The sequence below is a fragment of the Lolium rigidum genome, chromosome 5 (genome assembly GCF_022539505.1).
Source record: "Lolium rigidum isolate FL_2022 chromosome 5, APGP_CSIRO_Lrig_0.1, whole genome shotgun sequence".
In the NCBI taxonomy this organism is placed as follows: domain Eukaryota; kingdom Viridiplantae; phylum Streptophyta; class Magnoliopsida; order Poales; family Poaceae; genus Lolium; species Lolium rigidum.
Genome location: NC_061512.1, coordinates 11,144,463 through 11,165,722, shown reverse-complemented (window position 1 = coordinate 11,165,722; position 21,260 = coordinate 11,144,463). Strand labels below are relative to the sequence as shown.

At 41.9% G+C, this 21,260-nt stretch overlaps 1 protein-coding gene across 1 annotated transcript; it reads right to left on the bottom strand.

Moving 5' to 3' along the window:
* Positions 1 to 1,880: 1,880 nt before the first annotated feature.
* LOC124654331 (ankyrin-1-like) lies at positions 1,881 to 10,692 on the bottom strand. Its single transcript, XM_047193343.1, has 12 exons — positions 10,638 to 10,692; positions 10,493 to 10,564; positions 9,906 to 10,079; positions 9,677 to 9,811; positions 4,847 to 4,986; positions 4,260 to 4,343; positions 4,021 to 4,146; positions 3,529 to 3,681; positions 2,960 to 3,061; positions 2,233 to 2,403; positions 2,069 to 2,148; positions 1,881 to 1,927 (listed from the first exon to the last, which is right to left on the bottom strand). The coding sequence occupies exons 1-12, from the start codon at positions 10,690 to 10,692 to the stop codon at positions 1,906 to 1,908; spliced, it is 1,314 nt and encodes a 437-aa protein (XP_047049299.1). The 3' UTR covers positions 1,881 to 1,905.
* Positions 10,693 to 21,260: the final 10,568 nt, after the last annotated feature.

The window sequence follows — 21,260 nt, the reverse complement described above, 5'->3', positions numbered from 1 at the left end:
AGGTACCTTTGGGTGAATACCCATACTTTTTTGGAGTGGTCCGTGGCGGCATCCACGTCGCTATCTTTTTTATGGCACCGCCTTGAAGTCCTCTGTATTTTTGCGGGAGTCTCGATTGTTGGGGAGCGTAGCTTTGCTGACGAGGTAAGAGGATTGCCGGGCAGCGGCCACGAACGATGATAGTGCACCAAAGCGGCGGCCTTGGAATGTGTTGCGACCATGGCTCCATGAGGCAGGAGTGTGGTTCTGTATCGCACGGTGGATCATCCAAGAGGGTGGCTGGCTCGTCGCCATGAGTTTTTTTTTACTAGTTCATTTCCGAACGTAATCTCGCCCTGGGCGTACAAGTTGTCGTAGATTTTCCCTCTACTTAATATATCGGAAAGCCAACGTTTGTTGGATGTTTCAAAAAACAAGTATAGTATATGGTAACAAAAGTTACAAAACTGAGTATCAAACCATACCAAAGGGTGTGAATTCACTGAGTAGTGTGTGATTAACAAAACTAACCCCTCTTATGTGCGCAAAAAGTAAAGTAATTAAGAATCTACGTGAATTGACAAAAGGATGTGAATACACTGAGTAGTGCGTTGGTTAACAAACCATCCTCTGATACTATACCAACCTGGGCAGTAAAGGTTAACCGAACATTTACCTCTCATGTGCGCGAAATCAACATACCAAAGGATGTGGCTACACTGAGTAGTGTGTTACTTTTGGTGACCTAGGTGATGCAAGTTCCCCACGCTGGTGGTGGCGTAAGTATAATCCCACTAATCCGAGGGGTTCACCGTGACAAGCAACCCTTCTCTGAAAGTCTGAAGTAAAAAAAACAATTTTTTTGATAGCGAAACACTGTGCCATATGCAATGGCATGCCGTCCATTTTTCATGCCGGCAACCTGTAGAGAAACAACTTTTAATGTTCGTACCAGATATAATAGTGAACACGCTATAGTGTTTCTATTCAGATTTTTTTTTGTCAGAACACTCGGCAAAAGGTTGGCAAAATGGAGTAATCCCGGTGAAAATCCACTAAATGGGTTAATTAGCGTAAAAATTCAACTTGTGTGGTAAAAAGCAGAATTCAATCCAAGAATATAAGATGCGGTCTTTTGAGTCTCCAGAATGCACGAGTTGACTACTCCCTTCGGTCCTATTTAATTGACTCAGATTTAGTACAAAGTTGTACTAAATCCGAGTCAATTAAATAAGACCGGAGGGAGTACATGTTTGACATATGATATGTAAAATAAACTAGTGAAAGCAGGAACATATTTTGCAAGAAAAATAATGCACATGTTATTCTTACATGGCCAATCCATATATTATATCATGCATATTTTTAATTCATTGACCACAGGCATGAGAATGCACCTTATACTATGCCAAAGAGTTGACCAGATGGATCACAAGAAACGGTTCGAGCAACTGTCTTTGCTGCATGATTCCTGAATGATGATGCATCAGGACAACTGATACATGATTATGTTTTCATGTAATTTACTCTGCAGAACAAGCTATGCAACTATTATGCTTGCATTCTTTAAAGTAAAACATTATGCTAGCATTTGCAATGGGCAGAGAGAAGATCGGCATGTTTCTTTTCACATCTAATGCGAACTGCAATGCAAAATGTTATTTGTCTTCTACCAATCTTTTCACTCTAGCTTAGCAGTTAGCACACTTCCATAAAACAGGATTTGAGCTTCAGCAAAACTCCAAATAAGTAGCTGAATATAACCAGTTCTGCTCTAACTTTTCACTCCACCTTAGCGACGGCACATGGATCGCATACAAAAAAGGCACCATAATTTAAGGTTCAACGTTTTGTCAAGAACACCAAAAAAAAAGAGCTTCCATTCTGAGCGAGCTTCTCTCAGCTGTTAGCATGCAGAGGGCGTAATCACCTCAGTTCCATCGCCTCCCTGCAAGAATCCGTTGATCACGACAAGTTAACAGATGGTCGAATTCTGCTGATTATTGGCAAAACCAAGAATCCGAAGCTTGCTTACAACACAGATCTAATGCCAGTCAAGAAACAACAAGATGAAAGGTGGACCTCTTACCAGAACAATTTCTCAATCTCCTCGCTTTCAGGGTCCAACTCTAAGGCACGTGAGAGTGCGCTATAAGCTCCATCATACTCCTACAGAAGGCAAGCACAGGGAGGGGTCAAATAGCAGATGTGAAATGAGCAACACAATTGTCAGTTTGAACTCTCCTATTGCACCTTCGTGAACATCAGAGCAGCTCCTTGACGATAGTGAGCCTTTGCCCACTTCGGGCGCAGCCTTTTGCATTTAGCCGCGTCATCAAAAGCCCTCTGTCCATCACCCATGCGAAGCCAGCACAGGCTCCTGTTTGATAACAGCTTCGCGTCAAAGTTATCCATCTTCAGTGCCTGCAGCAGACAAAACAGTGAAAGCTGCTGTTATTGCCACATTACAGAAACATTCCTCACTTTAGTCCAATAATTTTTCATTTCTCCCATGGTTACAAGGAAAGAAAAATGATACTTCGATTAACAAGTCAGTGTAATTGTCTTGCTTTAATGGTATGGCTGTTTCTTCGTAAAAAAAAAAAAAAAAAAAAAAAACAGGTCAGTGCCATTCTTATTTTACTTTTCAATGAAATAGAAGATGGAGATTAATGTGTTTCCATACTTATTTTAATTTTCAAAAGAAAACTATTACCAATTTTTATTAGCAGTAGATATAAGCATGAAATTTCTCCTGTCTACACTGTTTGGCTAACACCGGGTATATGGGACGAGATGCGCACACTTATGACTAGTCTTTCAACTGGTTCATGTCATAGTATTACAGGGTAACATGACACTTTTTTGTGCATGGCCGAGATAAAATAATGTTAATGATAAATAACATAAATTCTAATGGAGGAACATGTTTAATGGCGGTACCTCAGGTATACATAGAAAAAATAGTGTAAGTATGTACCTGTGTATAGAGCAATGATGCATTTGGATAATCCTGCTTCTTGAATGCTTCATCCGCTTGTCGTTTCAGGTCAGACATCCTCTTTTTCACAAAATTACCATCCTGGGCAACTCATGATACTTCAGTCAGAAACATATATTAAGAGGTTTGATGTGTGTGAGGGAGAAACAATGCTGTAGCAAGATGCTAAAGCGAAATGAATGAATACAAGAAACAGTTTTAATCAACGGAAGGTTTGGAAACCCCTGTTCTCACTTGCTACGCAGATACAAAAAAAAAAGACAAGAGAGCTATTTCAAAAAATAGCTTGGCTAAAGTTGAGGAAATATAAATAGAGCAAATTAATTATCCAATAAAGTATCATCCAAGAAATGAGTTCAAGAATAGAGGTTAGGCAGTGATGCAGGTGCAAGAAACATACATGTATAAGAGTCAGGAATAGGGAAAAAAATTGAGCAGTTTTATCATTGAAGTTTTGGTTAAACATCGAGTTGACCAATGTTGCTCAGAGAGTTAATGTAGACCAAAATTGCTGTGGGTGTGCAATACAATTTTGTACAGTGACGAACCTCAAGTTGCTTGATTTCCATCTTCACATGACTAATGATTCCATCGACGCTCCATTTTTCCACAGTTGAAATGGGAGAGGTGAAAGGAAAGAGAATCTCAACATCTTCCCGTGTACCATACTCAGCAGCCAACTCTATTGGTAATCTACCAAACTGTTGAGGAACGACAAAAGATTTAGAAAAGCAATACACATTAGTTAAGAAATAAGCAAGGTTCTAGACATGATCAATATAAACCATATTGATTCACTACCACCATAATAGGTAGACATAGTGCTAGTGTATTTCATCGATATACGCCTGGCGAAATGAAAGACAACGTGAAATAGTAACAAGCTTATACAAAATTAACTTCAGTCTTTATTTTTACTTACAGATTGCACCATGTAGGTGGTACTTACATCAGAACTCATACGGTTATCATTATAAGACAAGTCTGCTGAAACTAAAGCCAAGCAAGACACAAGAATGTGACAAAAGGAGCATTCTCACCGTGTCATGAACATTTGGGTTTGCACCAGCTTCCAACAAGCACCTGATAGCTTCAGTTAAGCCCTTCTCAGCAGCCTTTACCAATGGATTATCAAAAGGATTATCACAGCTCACTTTAGTTCCACCCTGTCAGATACAAGTATAGAAGACAAGCCCATCATACACTTTAGTAGGTAAAATCAATCATCAGTTTATGAAATTCTGCATAGCAACTGCAATATAAACAGAGGATACTATACCTGAATTAATAGCTTCATACAGGACACAGAAGATTTTTGTAACGCCAATGTCAAAGGTCCAAACTGACAAGAAGCCTTGTTGGGCTGGAAAAATGAGAAAGAAATTCAAATTTTGTGCCAAAATATGATAGTTCCAACAGAAAGATGGAATTTATAAGGGAAAAAAGAGCTGAGGTGATACTTCTTTGGTAAGAGTATAGCCTCACAGATTACCACCTATGAGCAAGGCCTGTTTGGTTGGTGTACAAAGGTTCCCGATATTTAGCGCACATTTTACCAAACATGTTTAAGGTTAGATGATGAAAATGAGTGCCATACTTTGCCAAGCCTAAGGGAATCCTACTGCATTTTTTTAGTCAGTGACACATGGGAACCAAGTTGCAGGAAAAAAATCTTCACACTAGTGTAGTGCAGGTGCGAACAAAATGGGCAAATAACTCAAACTTGCATGACTTTTGGCATTTAATTGTTTAGTCACCAAACAACATAATAAATACCTCAAAGACAGGTGGGAACAATTGGGACAATAGCAAAATCAAACAAAAGGAGCTAAAAGGCAACATATTAATGAGGGACTTGGGTAGTACATCTGCATTGTTCTGCAAAAGGATCTTGACAATACTAGCATATCCTCTAAGAGCAGCAACCGCGAGAGGTGTCCCAAGATCGGATATTGCATCAACATCAGCTCCTCTAGAGAGAAGAAACTCTACTATTTCAGAGTACCCTGATAGAAAGAAGAAAATAAAAGGTCATAACAGTATAACAACATTCATAGTACATGAATAAAACGTTTTAGGGCAACAAAGATCCAACAACTAGTGGTGGGAAGCAATTTTGTTGCCTCACATTTCTCAGAATAGACACACAGGAAGAGTTACCATTATCTGTTATCATAACAAGGCAGTAATAATAATACTAAATTAAGAGTCATCATTTGGGTAGGGGCGGCTGGGGGAGGGGAATGGGGTTGCTTTGAAATGTGCTACAAACTTACAACAAATAGTCTACAAAATAGATACCCCAAGAATTGCATATCATAGTAAGTAAACAAACATGTATCGGGAAACTAGTTTCAATGGTTAAACTGAAAAGGTTGGTGGCGATACAATGACACATGGATTTTTTTCACATATCTGAAGTCACGAAATCAGGAATCGCTCTTGATCCTCTGAAGGCTCGTCTCTGACAACAAATCAAAGTCCATCTACCTTCTGTGGAAGCGCTATAGAGTGCCTAAAACATCCAGAAAACGGGTGTGCCAAGACGGTGGGAAGTTCAGAGACAGGTGATCAAACTTATTTTGTTTTCTCCAGCCTAAAGCACTCTTTTCAATTGTACGAAGAATGAAAAAAGACAGCCATGCTTATGGAAATCCTAACAAGACTGAAGCAAAGGCTCTCCCACATAACATCCGATGCTACATACATAGTACATGAATAAAACGTTTTAGGGCAACAAAGTTCCAACAACTAGTGGTGGGAAGCAATTTTGTTGCCTCACATTTCTCAGAATAGACACAGGAAGAGTTACCATTATCTATTATCATAACAAGGCAGTTATAATAATACTAAATTAAGAGTCATCATTTGGGTAGGGGCGGCTGGGGGAGGGGAATGGGGTTGCTTTGAAATGTGCTACAAACTTACAACAAATAGTCTACAAAATAGATACCCCAAGAATTGCATATCACAGCAAGTAAACAAACCTGTACTGGAAACTAGTTTAAATGGCTAAACTGAAAAGGTTGGTAGTGGTACGATGACGCATGGATTTTTTCACATATCTGAAATCAGGAAAAGGGGGGTGCCAAGACGGCGGGAAGTTCAGAGACAGGAATCAAACTTATTTTGCTTTCTCCAACCTGGTGCACTCTTTTCAATTGTACGAAGAATGAAAAAAGAAAACCAGCCATGACTATGGAATTCCTAACCAGACTGAAGCAAAGGCTCTCTGACATAACATCTGATATATGCTACATACATAGTAGGTTAGTCCAGCAGAAAACAATAAAAGAAACGTATATTCTATTAACTGGCTGACCACTATCTGGCCTACGGCGTGCTCACCCTTCGCGTCCACGCGATGGTGATCGGGCGGCCCGCACTCCCCCGGTACTTATCCGGCCACGATCGAAATCTCCACCCAGTGGCCAGTACCAACCCGCGGTGCGCCTCGCATCCATTTCTGGCCACCGCCGCACCCGTCCAACATCCATCTCCATTCTCTAGCCGCCGGCGAGCCCTGCCCCGCACCCATACACCGTCGTCGACGCGCCCCGCCCTGAATCCATCACCGGCCTCCGGCGAGCTCGGCTAGCCTCCGCTCCGGCCGACAGCGCCCTTTGCCGCACCCAATCTCCGGTCGACTCCTAAAACTGGAATCCGTCGCGGCCGAGCAACTGGGTTCGGTGCGTGCCTGGTCCAAGGCGGCGGCCGATGGTGTATTGGCCAAGATCGGGTGGAGGGTCCTGGTTGCCGCGCGCGGTGGAGGGCCCAGGCGGCCGGGCGCGGGCAAGAAGAGGGTATGGCTCCACCGGCCTGGCGCGAGTCATGGGAGGGCATGGCTGCTGCTGTCCACGCGCGCGGGAGGCGAATGGAGGGTCTTTGCTGCTGGTGGGTGCGGAAGGGGTTCCGCTGGTGGTCGCTTGTCCTCGATTTGCCGTCGACCCGCCATAGATTCTTGCTCGCGGACTCGCCGGAGATATATAGGTGAGGCTGAGGTGCTCTGGCCCCGCCATAGATCCTTGCTCGCGGACTCACAAACGTGATAGCTATATAACTATCAACTCTGCATGTCAAGTTTATTTTCCAACCAATTATGGTTCGTCTGTAGAGAATTTGTTGCCTGATTCATACAAAGATTGTTGCTTGTTTCGTAGCACTTATCAACTGCAGATCTATGAATTGCGATTTAGGTTAGTTTTCCCCATCGTGTTGTTCTAATTTATCTCACCCACCAACAATTCTTTTGTGTGGCAGGATTATCTAAGGTTTTCCAGTGCATATGAGAGGTTGTTTTTCTTCTACTTGACGAGTTCCTGGTCACTTTTTCATTCTGAATTTCAGTGTATGATTTCTTGTTCACTTCAGTTTCTTTTTTGTATCTGTATCAGAGATTGGTATAAGGAGGATTAGTGCTATAGTATTTTTAGTTTCAACATTGTGAACAATCTGGATTGTGGTTCGTTTGTGTATGTACTGAGCTAGAAGTAACTGTCTGTAGATGGGAAGTTAGTCTTTGCCAAGCTAGAAATAATTGTATGTTCATGGGATGTTACTATTTGCTAAGCTAGCAGCTATTATGTTTGATGGGATGATACTCCTTGTTAAGCTAGTAGTAATTTTTTTGGTGTAGTTTGATGTAAATCCACATATTAAACTAGACGTAATTATGTGTTCTTGGGATGTTACTCTTTGTCAAGTTAGAAGTATTTTCTTTTGTGTTCTTGGTGTAACATACATGTGTCAGAGTAAAAGTAATTACATGTTGGTTGGATGTTACTTCTTGCACTGTCAAAGTTTTTGCCCCAAACCTGCTGCAACTTTTTTTGATTTTGTTGTCTCTGAACTAGGCTACTCATTAAGAGTAAGTGTAGTTTGGTCTGGATGTTAGTCTGCATTGCCCACAGTACCTGCTGCTACACACGGCGTTGCCATAAACTTTATTTGTACTTACTGCTGCAAAGTTGTTCTTTACATCATGAATAGAAATCCCAAATATGATGAACTTGAGTCTGCTATCGGACCGAATACCCTTGTTTGCAACTGGATTAAGCCCGTCATCAGTCAAAAAACAAGCTGTTCTGCTTCTGGTGTCTTCACATCATTTACCTATTGTAAGTTCTATATGATATTGCTGATTATTTGCAAAACCTTTTTAGTTTATCTTGTTTGATAATGATGCCATATAAAAGTATATACGGGCCAGCCCTATTTGATCTTTTAAGAATAGTCTACATATTGTTCTCTGTCAAACTCATTGTTGATCTTTTCTAGGTTGAAGCAAGAGTAAACTGAGTTTCTCCTGAATTAGCAGTAGTGGAGTAGTATAGGCACAACCAACATGGCTCCTCGCCAGCAGGGCGTGCATCACTTAGCCATGAATCATCTGGGTACGAGCTTTCCTTCATCCAGCTGCTACCTGCCAGGCTGCTCCACCCACAGCGTAAATCTTTTTTGGTCTCTCGGTACTTAAGTAACCCGTCGTGTTTAACCAAGCGCGTTGCTAACTGGTAGCAAAGACTGTCGATACTGCCTGAGTGCCCGTGTCGCTGCTGGTTCTCGTTCCTAGCCGTGTGTGCACTTACAAGTTGGTGTTTCACCTAGACTTGAGACGTGCTCTGAGCCATAATTAAGTAGCTTTTACTTGTACCGAAGTAACTCTATGTTTTATATCGAAATAATATTTCCAGTCATATTGTAGCTTTTAATTGTATCGAAGTAACTATATGTTTTATTGCGAAGTAATTTTATATTTTGAGCTATATAGTTGCTTTTACTTGTACCGAAGTAACTCTATGTTTTATAGTGATGTAACTTTATATTTTGAGTCATATAGTAGCTTTTACCTGTACCGAAATAACTATGTTTATAGCGAAGTAACTCTAGTCATATACTTTTACTGGTACCGAAGTATCTTTATATCTGAGCGAGAAGTAACTCTTTATTTTGAGACCTATAGTAGCTTATACTTCTCCCAAAGTAACTTTAAATTTGAGCCAGAAGTAACTCTACATTTTTAGACATACAGTATCTTATATTTGCATGAAAGTAACTTTATATTTTGAGCTAGAAGTAGCTTTTACATTTTCTGATATAATTCTATGTTACTCCAGATGTATGTTTATTTATCGGGAAGTAAGTTGATTTTTATTTGTTGTAAGTCAATGTTTTACTAGTCGCATGCCATTTTGTGGGATGTAAGCAATTGGTAAAGCATATGCAGCTTCATTTATATCCTCGAATAAACTTCTGCTTAGGTGATTACTCTAGACCACAACGAGCAAAACGGTTGCAGCTTGATCCCACCTTCACACTAGAAAACAACGAACAATACAGACGAGCAGTGGTGGTAGGAAGTAACTTTTCTACCGGTCAATGGATCTGGAAAGCATGCGGTGTGGGCGAGCGCGTGAGCCTGGAGTCGCCGGGTGGCTTTGTAGCTTTTGGATACAAGGTGGAACGCTAGGTTTCTTTTTCTGGAAAGAAACACAGTTTGAAATCTTTCCTAAAATAGACTGTCCGAACTGACCACTTTTTAGACTAAAAAGTGGCTGACCACCGTGTAGTCGCTCCCTAAAAGAAAAAGGTCTGTCTCAAAACAGGGGAGCAAGTCGACAAGAGTGAAGACTCTTTGGAGCATGAACCAAAGGCAGCAGGAAAAAAGTAACAATGGAGCGAAGTTCCTCTCCATACCAAGAAGTGCAGCTGTATGCAGAAGAGTGATGTTCCCCTTTGAACGTTGCTGACGCACATCAGCGCCGTGGTTGACGAGGTACTTGATGGCGGGAAGGCAGCCGTTGGTGACGGCATGCGCCGCGGGTGTGAAAGCTAGCATCAAGATCCACACAAGCCAGCTGAAGTTAATAATGATTATCAATTCATACAACTCTACGCTTTGGGGGTTGGGGAGGTGAGTTAGTACCCTGTGCGGTGTCGGGCTTGTCGACGTCCATCCCGACCTCCTCGACGAGGTACTCGTAGGCTGGCAGCCTGCCGCGGCCCCCGGCGGCGTGGAGCGCGTTCATGCCCATGTAGGTGGTGCTGGCCACCGTCGCCGGGATCCCGCGCCCCTGCACGTCCAGCTCCTTCGCGATCTCTGCAGTCGTCAAAGAAAGGGGCACGCTTTCAGTCGTCAGGAAGCACGGCAAGAATACTGAATTGTGGCCACCACATCAGAAATAGATCGCCACTGATCCCTAACGAATGAGTGGAAGAGCTTGGTAGTAATGAAAAAAAAGCCCAACTTTCCCCGAGAAAGCACGAAGTCGGACGCCCCAGCCTGAATCAGCACGCCCAGAACACCCCAGCATCAGACGCAACCAAATCCGCACCAGCATCAGACGCGTGGCTCTCACCCACAATTAATCCGCGCCAAGTCGGAAGTGAATCGCACTCTAACTGAAACCCTACGCCCCCAGATCTATCAGGCAACTGGGGACGGGACGCCGGAGGGAGAGAGAGAGAGAGAGAGAGAGACGGGTGTGGGGATTAGTTGGGTGCGGGCCTTACTCTTGATTTTGCGGACGTCGCCGTGGTGCGCGACCGCGAGGAACCTGGCCTCCGGCGGCCAGCGGTCACGGTCTGCAAAACAAGAAGCGATGAGACGGCGCGGCGGAGGGAGCCAGAAGAGCGGAGCGGGCAGGGTGTGGTTCACCTTGGCCGTGGAGGAGCTCGTAGAGGCGAGGCAGCGGCATGTCCCGGGTCCCCATCCTCCGTCTTGGGCGGCGGCAGCGGCGGCGGTGGCGGAGCAAGTCGAGGCGAGGAAGGAAGGAAGCTTCTGGAATGGGATAGAAATGGCGGGAAAACGGGAGTGAGTGAGTGGGGTTGCAGGCGGGAGACGCAATGGGAGGTCGACACGTGCCCCTCTCTCTCTCTCTTGGCGTACCATCTGACGTCGTGCCAGAAGCACGGGTCACGGCCTCTCCATCTCCCTTCCGATTCGAGTTTTGAAATTTGGACTTTGAACTTGCTTTCTCGGTCTCTTTTTCATTGGCAATTACTGACCGCGGGAAAAAATAAAGTGGGGTGTCGATTTGTATGTTCGAAAAGTTCGAATATTTTTCTCCCAGTTGTATGTAAAATTGTAAGGTAAATCCGTGAGTTCTTAGTCAGAGTCTACTCAGCTCTCCTTAGGGCTGCCCCCCCAATTATGCTAAGGTTATTGACACGTCACTGAATCTCGTTACAATGCTCGAAAGACTACGCCATTCAAAAGGGCCAACACATCTTCTAGCCATGGTTCATCCGAATAGGCATGTTTTGAACAAGTATTTGTTGTCTCACAAATTTAGCTAAACTCGGAGACATTGCCAACCGACCATGGGTTAGAATTTTTCATGGTTGCAAAAAAATATGGCTTTCTGATGCACGTGTTCAATCACTAATCTACCTCCGCGCAGCAGGTGAGGAGGATCGAAGACCATTTTGCCGTTATCGATATAGATCGAGTTTCGTATTGAACTCCATCTACCAAATAAAAGCCTTTTAGGTTCAAGTTAGAATATGGTGGTTGTACATGTAGTTGTCTAGGATGAACATGAATCGGTGTTCTTACCGAGACTTGTTAACTCAATTGTTGTCGAGTACCCGCAACTCATTTTTGCATTAAGCTCCAAAGGAGATGAAAAAAGTTACAACATCCAGAAAAGCGATCAAGCAGCAAAAATTGCGTCGGCGTGCTTTGGTTGTTGAAGACACGGATGTACCGCTCCATCCATAAGGACCGATGACCAGCATAATCAAGGAGTTGACCTCCTTCCTCTTGGCCATCGGCATGCCATTGACCACAGACGGCCACCATTCATCCAACTCTGAGCTAAGTTCATTTATTCAACTTTGCAGAACAAGTGCAAAAAAATTTGCAGACTCAGTAGTTGTACTGGTTTATTCTTATATGGATTTATTTAGAACATCACAAGAGATCTACGAGTCATTATATTACATAAACAAGAAGAAGAAGTGTTACATACATCGAGCCGGGCAAAAGGCATGATCCTTGCACCGAGCAACATCTACCTGCAAGATCACAACGCAGGAGCATTGGTCGCAAAACCACAAAAGGAGAGAGAGAAAAGATTACATGATTCCTCTGGCTCTTCCACGTCTACAACTAACCCATTCTTGCCACTTGTCCCGGATTATTATAGGACTAGAGTGCAGCAATTTCCAAAGCAACGATGTTTCTATGTGTTCCCAATCACAATGTGCTTGCTTATATGGTATTCCCTCCGCATATATAAAAAATATTGTGGGTTTTAGTTTAAATAGAAATAAATTTAAATTCTAACACTTATTATAGATCTGAGGAAGTACAAGAATAAAAGATTAGGTTTCATTGGCATTGATCCTTCGTATCCGCAGCTGCTTTTCCCTTGTTCACCGTTCTCTGACCCAAGCCCGTTTTCTCTAATTCTGCAGACCGATCACAGTATTAAATGTTGCACCTAGCAATAAAAACAATTAACCGTCTTGATATGCCGAAGGAGCCATGGAATCCCGCGTGACTTACTCAAATTAATCCGTACAAAACTCATTTTTTCGATAAAGAGAATATATTAATATTAAAATATACCAATTACATTCGGTCTCATCAACAACGTAACACCCTAATAGCAGTACGGATGCACACAGCCAAAAAAAGAAAAGAAAACTAAGAAAAAAAGTCCTGCTACAGCATCCCAGGCCTAGCAACAGCAATACATCCACCACCAAGACAACATCAGAAATACAAGCTCTCCAAAAGCAACGCCTCCAAAAAGGGAACGGTGCACCAGCACTGTTGTCGCCCGACCAAAGATCTTTAGTTTCCACCTTGAAGATAATCTCCGCTCTCATAACAATGCCTCCATAAAGGTCATTGCCACGCACAAGCAGTTTTTTTTTGAAATGAGGGTGTACCCCGGCTTCTGCATCATGACGATGCACACGGCCATTTATTAGATAAAAAGTCGGACTAGTATCGATTACAACTCACGCATCACCAATGGTTGATACAAAAATCAGTCATCTAAAACAACTCATACTATGACTACACATCAACATAGCCTTCTAGTATGACGCCAACCAGTCTGGCACAAGATATCCTGAGCAACTATCAGGAGCCGTGTGCAGCCAGTAGCCATAGCATCCCGCTGCCCCTCTGGAGAGAGTATGGCCCAAAGCTGAACCCAGTGGGAGACCATATGGATAACCTACAAAAAATGAAAAGTGACTTTTTTTATTAAAGATTATATCATTTCTGACCCTCCAAATAGACCAACATAAAGCAGAAACCCCAATCCGGATAAAAGCCTTATATTGTCTATCTACTCCATTTAACCAATTACCAAACATATTAGTAATATTAGTCCGAGATGGAAGATCATAAGTGAAATTAACCGTACGCCATAAGAGTTTTGCTAAAGGACATTCAATGAAAAGGTGTTGAATGGTCTCTTGTTCTCCACAGAAAACACATTTTGTACACCCATTCCAGTGGCGTTTAGCAAGATTATCCTTAGTTAACAAAACTTTATTACTCAAAAACCACATGAAAATCTTAATCTTTAGCGGAATTTTAACGTTCCAGAGATACTTCCTCAGAAAAGGGGTGTGGTCACACATAAGATCCTCATACATCGACTTCACTGTAAATAAACCATTTGATGACAATTTCCAAATAAAACGATCATTCGCTTCATTCAAATTTACCATCATTAGTTTCCTACATAATTGCAACCATGAAGCCCATTTATAACCATTTAGAACCCTTCGGAATGTAATATTCAACGGTGTATGTGCTAAAACCTGTGCAACTGTTACATTCTTATGGTGTACAATATTATACAATGAAGGATATTGATGAGCCGAAGAAGTATTTCCTAACCAGGTATCTTCCCAAAAGCGGGTATTCATTCCATTACCCACTTTGAAAAATCCTCTAGAAAAAAACTCATGTTTAACACCCATCAATCCTTTCCAGAAAGGGAATCGGTAGGCCTAGCTTGAACCTCCGATAATGTCTCCTGTCTTAGGTATTTATTCTGTAGCAATTCTTGCCACACCCCATCTTCATTAAGAATTTTAAAGAGCCACTGATGCGCGTAGATGTACACGTCCGTTGGGAACCCCAAGAGGAAGGTATGATGCGCACAGTGGCAAGTTTTCCCTCAGAAAGAAACCAAGGTTGAATCAAACCAGGAGGAGCCAAGAAGCACGTTGAAGGTTGATGGTCGCGAAATGTGATGCGGCGCAACACCAGGGATTCCGGCGCCAACGTGGAATCTGCACAACAAAACCAAAGTACTTTGCCCCAACGAAACGAGTGAGGTTGTCAATCTCACCGGCTTGCTGTAAAAAGGATTAAACGTATCGAGTGGAAGATGTTTGCAAAGAAAACAGTAAAAAACAATTGCGATAGATTGTATGCTATGTAAAGAATAGGACCGGGGTCCACAGTTCACTAGAGGTGTCTCTCCCATAAGATAAAAGCATGTTGGGTGAACAAATTACAGTTGGGCAATTGACAAATAGAGAAAGGCATAACAATGCATATACATGATATGATAAATATAGTGAGATTTAATTGGGCATTACGACAAAGTACATAGACCGCCATCCAACTGCATCTATGCCTAAAAAGTCCACCTTCAGGTTATCATCCGAACCCCATTCAGTATTAAGTTGCTAAGCAACGGACAATTGCATTAAGTATGGTGCGTAATGTAATCGACAACTACATCCTTAGACATAGCATCAATGTTTTATCCCTAGTGGCAACAGCACATCACAACCTTAGAACCTACTGTCACGATCCCGAGTGTCAATGAAGGCATGAACCCACTATCGAGCATAAATACTCCCTCTTGGAGTTAAGAGCAAAAACTTGGCCAGAGCCTCTACTAATAACGGAGAGCATGCAAGATCATAAACAACACATAAACAATAGATTGATAATCACCATAACATAGTATTCTCTATCCATCGGATCCCGACAAACACAACATATAGAATTACATATAGATGATCTTGATCATGTTAGGCAGCTCACAAGATCCAACAATGAAGCACAACAAGGAGAAGACGACTATCTAGCTACTGCTATGGACCCATGGTCCAGGGGTGAACTACTCACTCATCACTCCGGAGACGATCATGGCGATGAAGAGTCCTCCGGGAGATGAATCCCCTCTCCGGCAGGGTGCCGGAGGCGATCTCCTGAATCCCCCGAGATGGGATTCACGGCGGCGGCGTCTCTGGAAGGTTTTCCGTATCGTGGCTCTCGGTACTGGGGTTTTCGCAACGGAGGCTATTTGTAGGCGAAAGGGTAGGTCAGGGGGGGCTGACGAGGGGCCCACACCATAGGGCGGCGCGGGCCCCCCTCTGGCCGCGCGGCCCTATGGTGGCGGCGCCTCGTCGCCCCACTTCGTTATCTCTTCAGTCTTCTGAAAGCTCCGTGCAAAAATAGGACCCTGGGCGAAGATTTCATCCAATTCCGAGAATATTTCCTTACTAGGATTTCTGAAACCAAAAACAGCAGAAAACAGCAACTGGCTCTTCGGCATCTTGTTAATAGGTTAGTTCCAGAAAATGCATAAATATGACATATAATGTGCATAAAACATGTAGGTATCATCAATAAAGTAGCATGGAACATAAGAAATTATCGATACGTTGGAGACGTATCAGCATCCCCAAGCTTAGTTACGCTCGTCCCGAGCGAGGTAAAACGATAACAAAGATAATTTCTGAAGTGACATGCCATCATAATCTTGATCATACTATTTGTAAACATATGTAATGAATGCAGCGACCAAAGCAAAGGTAATGACATGAGTAAACAAGTGAATCATATAGCAAAGACTTTTCATGAATAGTACTTCAAGACAAGCATCAATAAGTCTTGCATAAGAGTTAACTAATAAAGCAATAAATCAAAGTAAAGGTGTTGAAGCAACACAAAGGAAGATTAAGTTTCAGCGGTTGCTTTCAACTTATAACATGTATATCTCATGGATATTGTCAACATAAAGTAATATAACAAGTGCAATATGCAAGTATGTAGGAATCAATGCACAGTTCACACAAGTGTTTGCTTCTTAAGGTGGAAGGAGATAGGTAAACTGACTCAACAATAAAAGTAAAAGAAAGGTCCTTCAAAGAGGAAAGCATCGATTGCTGTATTTGTGCTAGAGCTTTTATTTTGAAAACATGAAACAATTTTGTCAACGGTAGTAATAAAGCATATGAGTTATGTAAATTATATCTTACAAGTTGCAAGCCTCATGCATAGTATACTAATAGTGCCCGCACCTCGTCCTACTTAGCTTGGACTACCGGATCTTTGCATGCCATGTTTCAACCAAGTGTCACAAAGGGGTACCTCCATGCCGCCTATACAAAGGTCTAAGGAGAATGCTCGCATTTTGGATTTCTCGCTTTTGATTATTCTCAACTTAGACATCCATACCGGGACAACATGGACAACGAGATAATGGACTCCTCTTAAATGCATAAGCATGTAGCAATGATTATTATTCTCATATGAGATTGAGGATATATGTCCAAACTGAAACTTCCACCATGATTCATGGCTTTAGTTAGCGGCCCAATGTTCTTCTCTAACAATTTTGCATGCTCCAACCACTAAAATGATAGATCCTTCAGACAAGACGAACATGCATAGCAACTCACATGATATTCAACAATAGTTGATGGCGTTCCCCATAAGCATGGTTATCGCACAACAAGCAACTTAATAAAATATAAAGTGCATAAGTACATATTCAATACTACGATAGTTTTTAAGGCTATTTTGTCCCATGAGCTATATATTGCAAAGGTGAATGATGGAATTTTAAAGGTAGCACTCAAGCAATTTACTTTGGAATGGCGGAGAAATACCATGTAGTAGGAAGGTATGGTGGACACAAATGGCCTAGTGGTTGGCTCAAGGATTTTGGATGCATGAGAAGTATTCCCTCTCGATACAAGGTTTAGGCTAGCAAGGTTATTTGAAGCAAACTCAAGGATGAACAGGTGCAGCAAAACTCACATAAAAGACATATTGTAAACATTATAAGACTCTACACCGTCTTCCTTGTTGTTCAAAACTCAATACTAGATATTATCTAGACCTTAGAGAGACCAAATATGCAAATCAAATTTTAGCAAGCTCTATGTATTTCTTCATTAATGGGTGCAAAGCATATGATGCAAGAGCTTAAACATGAGCACAACAATTGCCAAGTATCACATTATCCAAGACATTTTAGAATTAGTACATGTAGCATTTTCCAATTCAAACCATATAACAATTTAACGAAGAAGAAACTTCGCCTTGAACATTATGAGTAAAGCCTAAGGACATATGTGTCCATATGCAACAGCGGAGCGTGTCTCTCTCCCACAAAGTGAATGCTAGGATCCATTTTATTCAAACAAAAACAAAAACAAAAACAAACCGACGCTCCAAGTAAAGAACACAAGATGTGATTGAATAAAAATATAGTTTCAGGGGAGGAACTCGATGATGTTGTCGATGAAGAAGGGGATGCCTTGGGCATCCCCAAGCTTAGATGCTTGAGTCTTCTTAAAATATGCAGGGTGAACCACGGGGGCATCCCCAAGCTTAGAGCTTTCACTCCTCTTGATCATAGTATATCATTCTCCTCTCTTGACCCTTGAAAACTTCCTTCACACCAAACTTCAAGCAAACTCATTAGAGGGTTAGTGCACAATTAATAATTCACATGTTCAGAGGTGGCACAATCATTCTTTACACTTCTGGACATTGCATAAAGCTACTGGACATTAATGGATCAAAGAAATAAATCCAACATAGCAAAAGAGGCAATGCGAAATAAAAGGCAGAATCTGTCAAAAACAGAACAGTCCGTAAAGACGAATTTAAAGCTGGCACCAGACTTGCTCAAATGGAAAAACTCAAAACTAAGGAAAGTTGCGTACATACCTGAGGATCACGCTCGTAAATTGGCAGATTTTTTCGAATTTTCTACAGAGAACTGTGCCTAGATTCGTGACAGACAGCAATGCTGTTTCTGCGCAGCGATCCCAAATATAACATCAACTTTGACATAGAAACTTTACTTGGCACAAAAACATGATAAGGAGAGGTTGCTACAGTAGTAAACAACTAGACTCAACAAAACAAAAAATTGCTGTAGTAAAAACATGGGTTGTCTCCCATAAGCGCTTTTCTTTAACGCCTTTCAGCTAGGCGCAGAAAGTGCAAATCAAGTATTATCGAGAGATGAAGCATCAACATCATTACCAGGGGTGTTGGGAGTTTTCTCAACAATGCATTGTATCTGGTCTATATAAGTAACTCCTCTCTCATTGCTCCTAGGCTTACTATTCTCATCAAACAAATTTTCAGGAACAAGCCAAGCATAGTTATTTTCCAAAGCTTCATGCATCCCTAGTAGTTTACTAGGTATTGGCGCTTTAATTTCCCTACCATCATTAACATTATTAGTATACTTAATTCTATCCATATCCATCTTTTCAAGTATTTGTTTAAAATTAGGAAAGAAACCAAGCCTCTTATGCTTAATAAAAACTTTTCTAGCTTCTTTAACTATATCCTCAAATTCTCTAACAAGAACTTTTAAAACAAAATTTCTCTTTTCCCCCATCTCCATATCCGAAAGTGTAAGAAACATATGTTGTATTATGGGATTGAGATTAACAAATCTAGATTCTAACATGTGTATCAAACAGGCAGAAGCACTTTCATAAGTAGGAGCAGTTTTTAATAATGGTATATCTTCAAAATCTTCATCCATACTAACATGGGTGAAAAATTCTTCTATATTATCTCTTCCAATGATACACCCTCGTCCTACCGGTATCTCTTCCAAAATAAACTTAGGATTAAGCATGATGAAATAAGCAAAAGGTAAACTAGGCAAACAAAGTAAAGACAAGTAACTAATTTTTTTTGTGTTTTTGATATAGAGAGCAAGACAGTAAATAAAGTAAAACTAGCAACTAATTTTTTTGTGTTTTGATTTAGGTGCAGCAAACAAAGTAGTAAATAAAATAAAGCAAGACAAAAACAAAGTAAAGAGATTGAGAAGTGGAGACTCCCCTTGCAGCGTGTCTTGATCTCCCCGGCAACGGCGCCAGAAAACAGGCTTGATGCGCGTAGATGTACACGTCCGTTGGGAACCCCAAGAGGAAGGTATGAGGCGCACAGTGGCAAGTTGTCCCTCAGAAAGAAACCAAGGTTGAATCGAACCAGGAGGAGCCAAGAAGCACGTTGAAGGTTGATGGTCGCGAAATGTGATGCGGCGCAACACCGGGATTCCGGCGCCAACGTGGAATCTCGCACAACAAAACCAAAGTACTTTGCCCCAACGAAACAAGTGAGGTTGTCAATCTCACCGGCTTGCTGTAACAAAGGATTAAACGTATCGAGTGGAAGATGTTTGCAAAGAAAACAGTAAAAAACAATTGCGATAGATTGTATGCTATGTAAAGAATAGGACCGGGGTCCACAGCTCACTAGAGGTGTCTCTCCCATAAGATAAAAGCATGTTGGGTGAACAAATTACAGTCGGGCAATTGACAAATAGAGAAAGGCATAACAATGCATATACATGATATGATAAATATAGTGAGATTTAATTGGGCATTACGACAAAGTACATAGACCGCCATCCAACCGCATCTATGCCTAAAAAGTCCACCTTCAGAGTTATCATCCGAACCCCATTCAGTATTAAGTTGCTAAGCAACAGCACAATTGCATTAAGTATGGTGCGTAATGTAATCGACAACTACATCCTTAGACATAGCATCAATGTTTTATCCCTAGTGGCAACAACGACATCACAACCTTAGAACCTACTCGTCACGATCCCAGGTGTCAATGAAGGCATGAACCCACTATCGAGCATAAATACTCCCTCTTGGAGTTAAGAGCAAAAACTTGGCCGGAGCCTCTACTAATAACGGAGAGCATGCAAGATCATAAACAACACATAAACAATAGATTGATAATCACCATAACATAGTATTCTCTATCCATCGGATCCCGACAAACACAACATATAGAATTACATATAGATGATCTTGATCATGTTAGGCAGCTCACAAGATCCAACAATGAAGCACAACAAGGAGAAGACGACCATCTAGCTACTGCTATGGACCCATGGTCCAGGGGGGAACTACTCACTCATCACTCCGGAGGCGATCATGGCGATGAAGAGTCCTCCGGGAGATGAATCCCCTCTCCGGCAGGGTGCCGGAGGCGATCTCCTGAATCCCCCGAGATGGGATTTGCGGCGGCGGCGTCTCTGGAAGGTTTTCCGTATCGTGGCTCTCGGTACTGGGGTTTTCGCGACGGAGGCTATTTGTAGGCGAAAGGGTAGGTCAGGGGGGCTGACGAGGGGCCCACACCATAGGGCGGCGCGGGCCCCCCTCTGGCCGCGCGGCCCTATGGTGGCGGCGCCTCGTCGCCCCACTTCGTTATCTCTTCGGTCTTCTGGAAGCTCCGTGCAAAAATAGGACCCTGGGCGAAGATTTCGTCCAATTCCGAGAATATTTCCTTACTAGGATTTCCGAAACCAAAAACAGCGAGAAAACAGCAAACTGGCTCTTCGGCATCTTGTTAATAGGTTAGTTCCAGAAAATGCATAAATATGACATATAATGTGCATAAAACATGTAGGTATCATCAATAAAGTAGCATGGAACATAAGAAATTATCGATACGTTGGAGACGTATCAGCCACTTACTCAATAAGCATCTATTTTTGATTTCGAGGACCTCAATACCTAAACCCCCCTAGTCTTTGGGTCGACAGACAATGTTCCATTTGGTAAGCCGGTATTTTCTTTTGTTTTCATCGGACTGCCAAAAGAACCTGGATCTATAGAAGTCCAAACGTTTCCTTACCCCAACAGGTATTTGCAGGAATGACAACATAAACATTGGTAAACTAGTTAATACTGAATTAATAAGGACTAACCTATCACCATAGGACAGTAACTTCCCTTTCTACCATCCTAATTTACTCTCAAATCTTGTCTCTACCGGGTACCAATGTGAATTTCTCAGTTTTTTTGTAATGGATTGGAATACCCAAGTATCTAAAGGGGAGTTGTCCAGCATCACATCCAAAGATCTGCTTATATTGGTTCTTCCTCTTTTGCCTCTCCAAAACAAAAAATCTCACTCTTATGAAAATTAATTTTAAGCCCCCATAACTCTTCAAAGCGGCACAAAATTAATTTCATATTAACCGCTTTATTAAGGTCATGTTCCAAA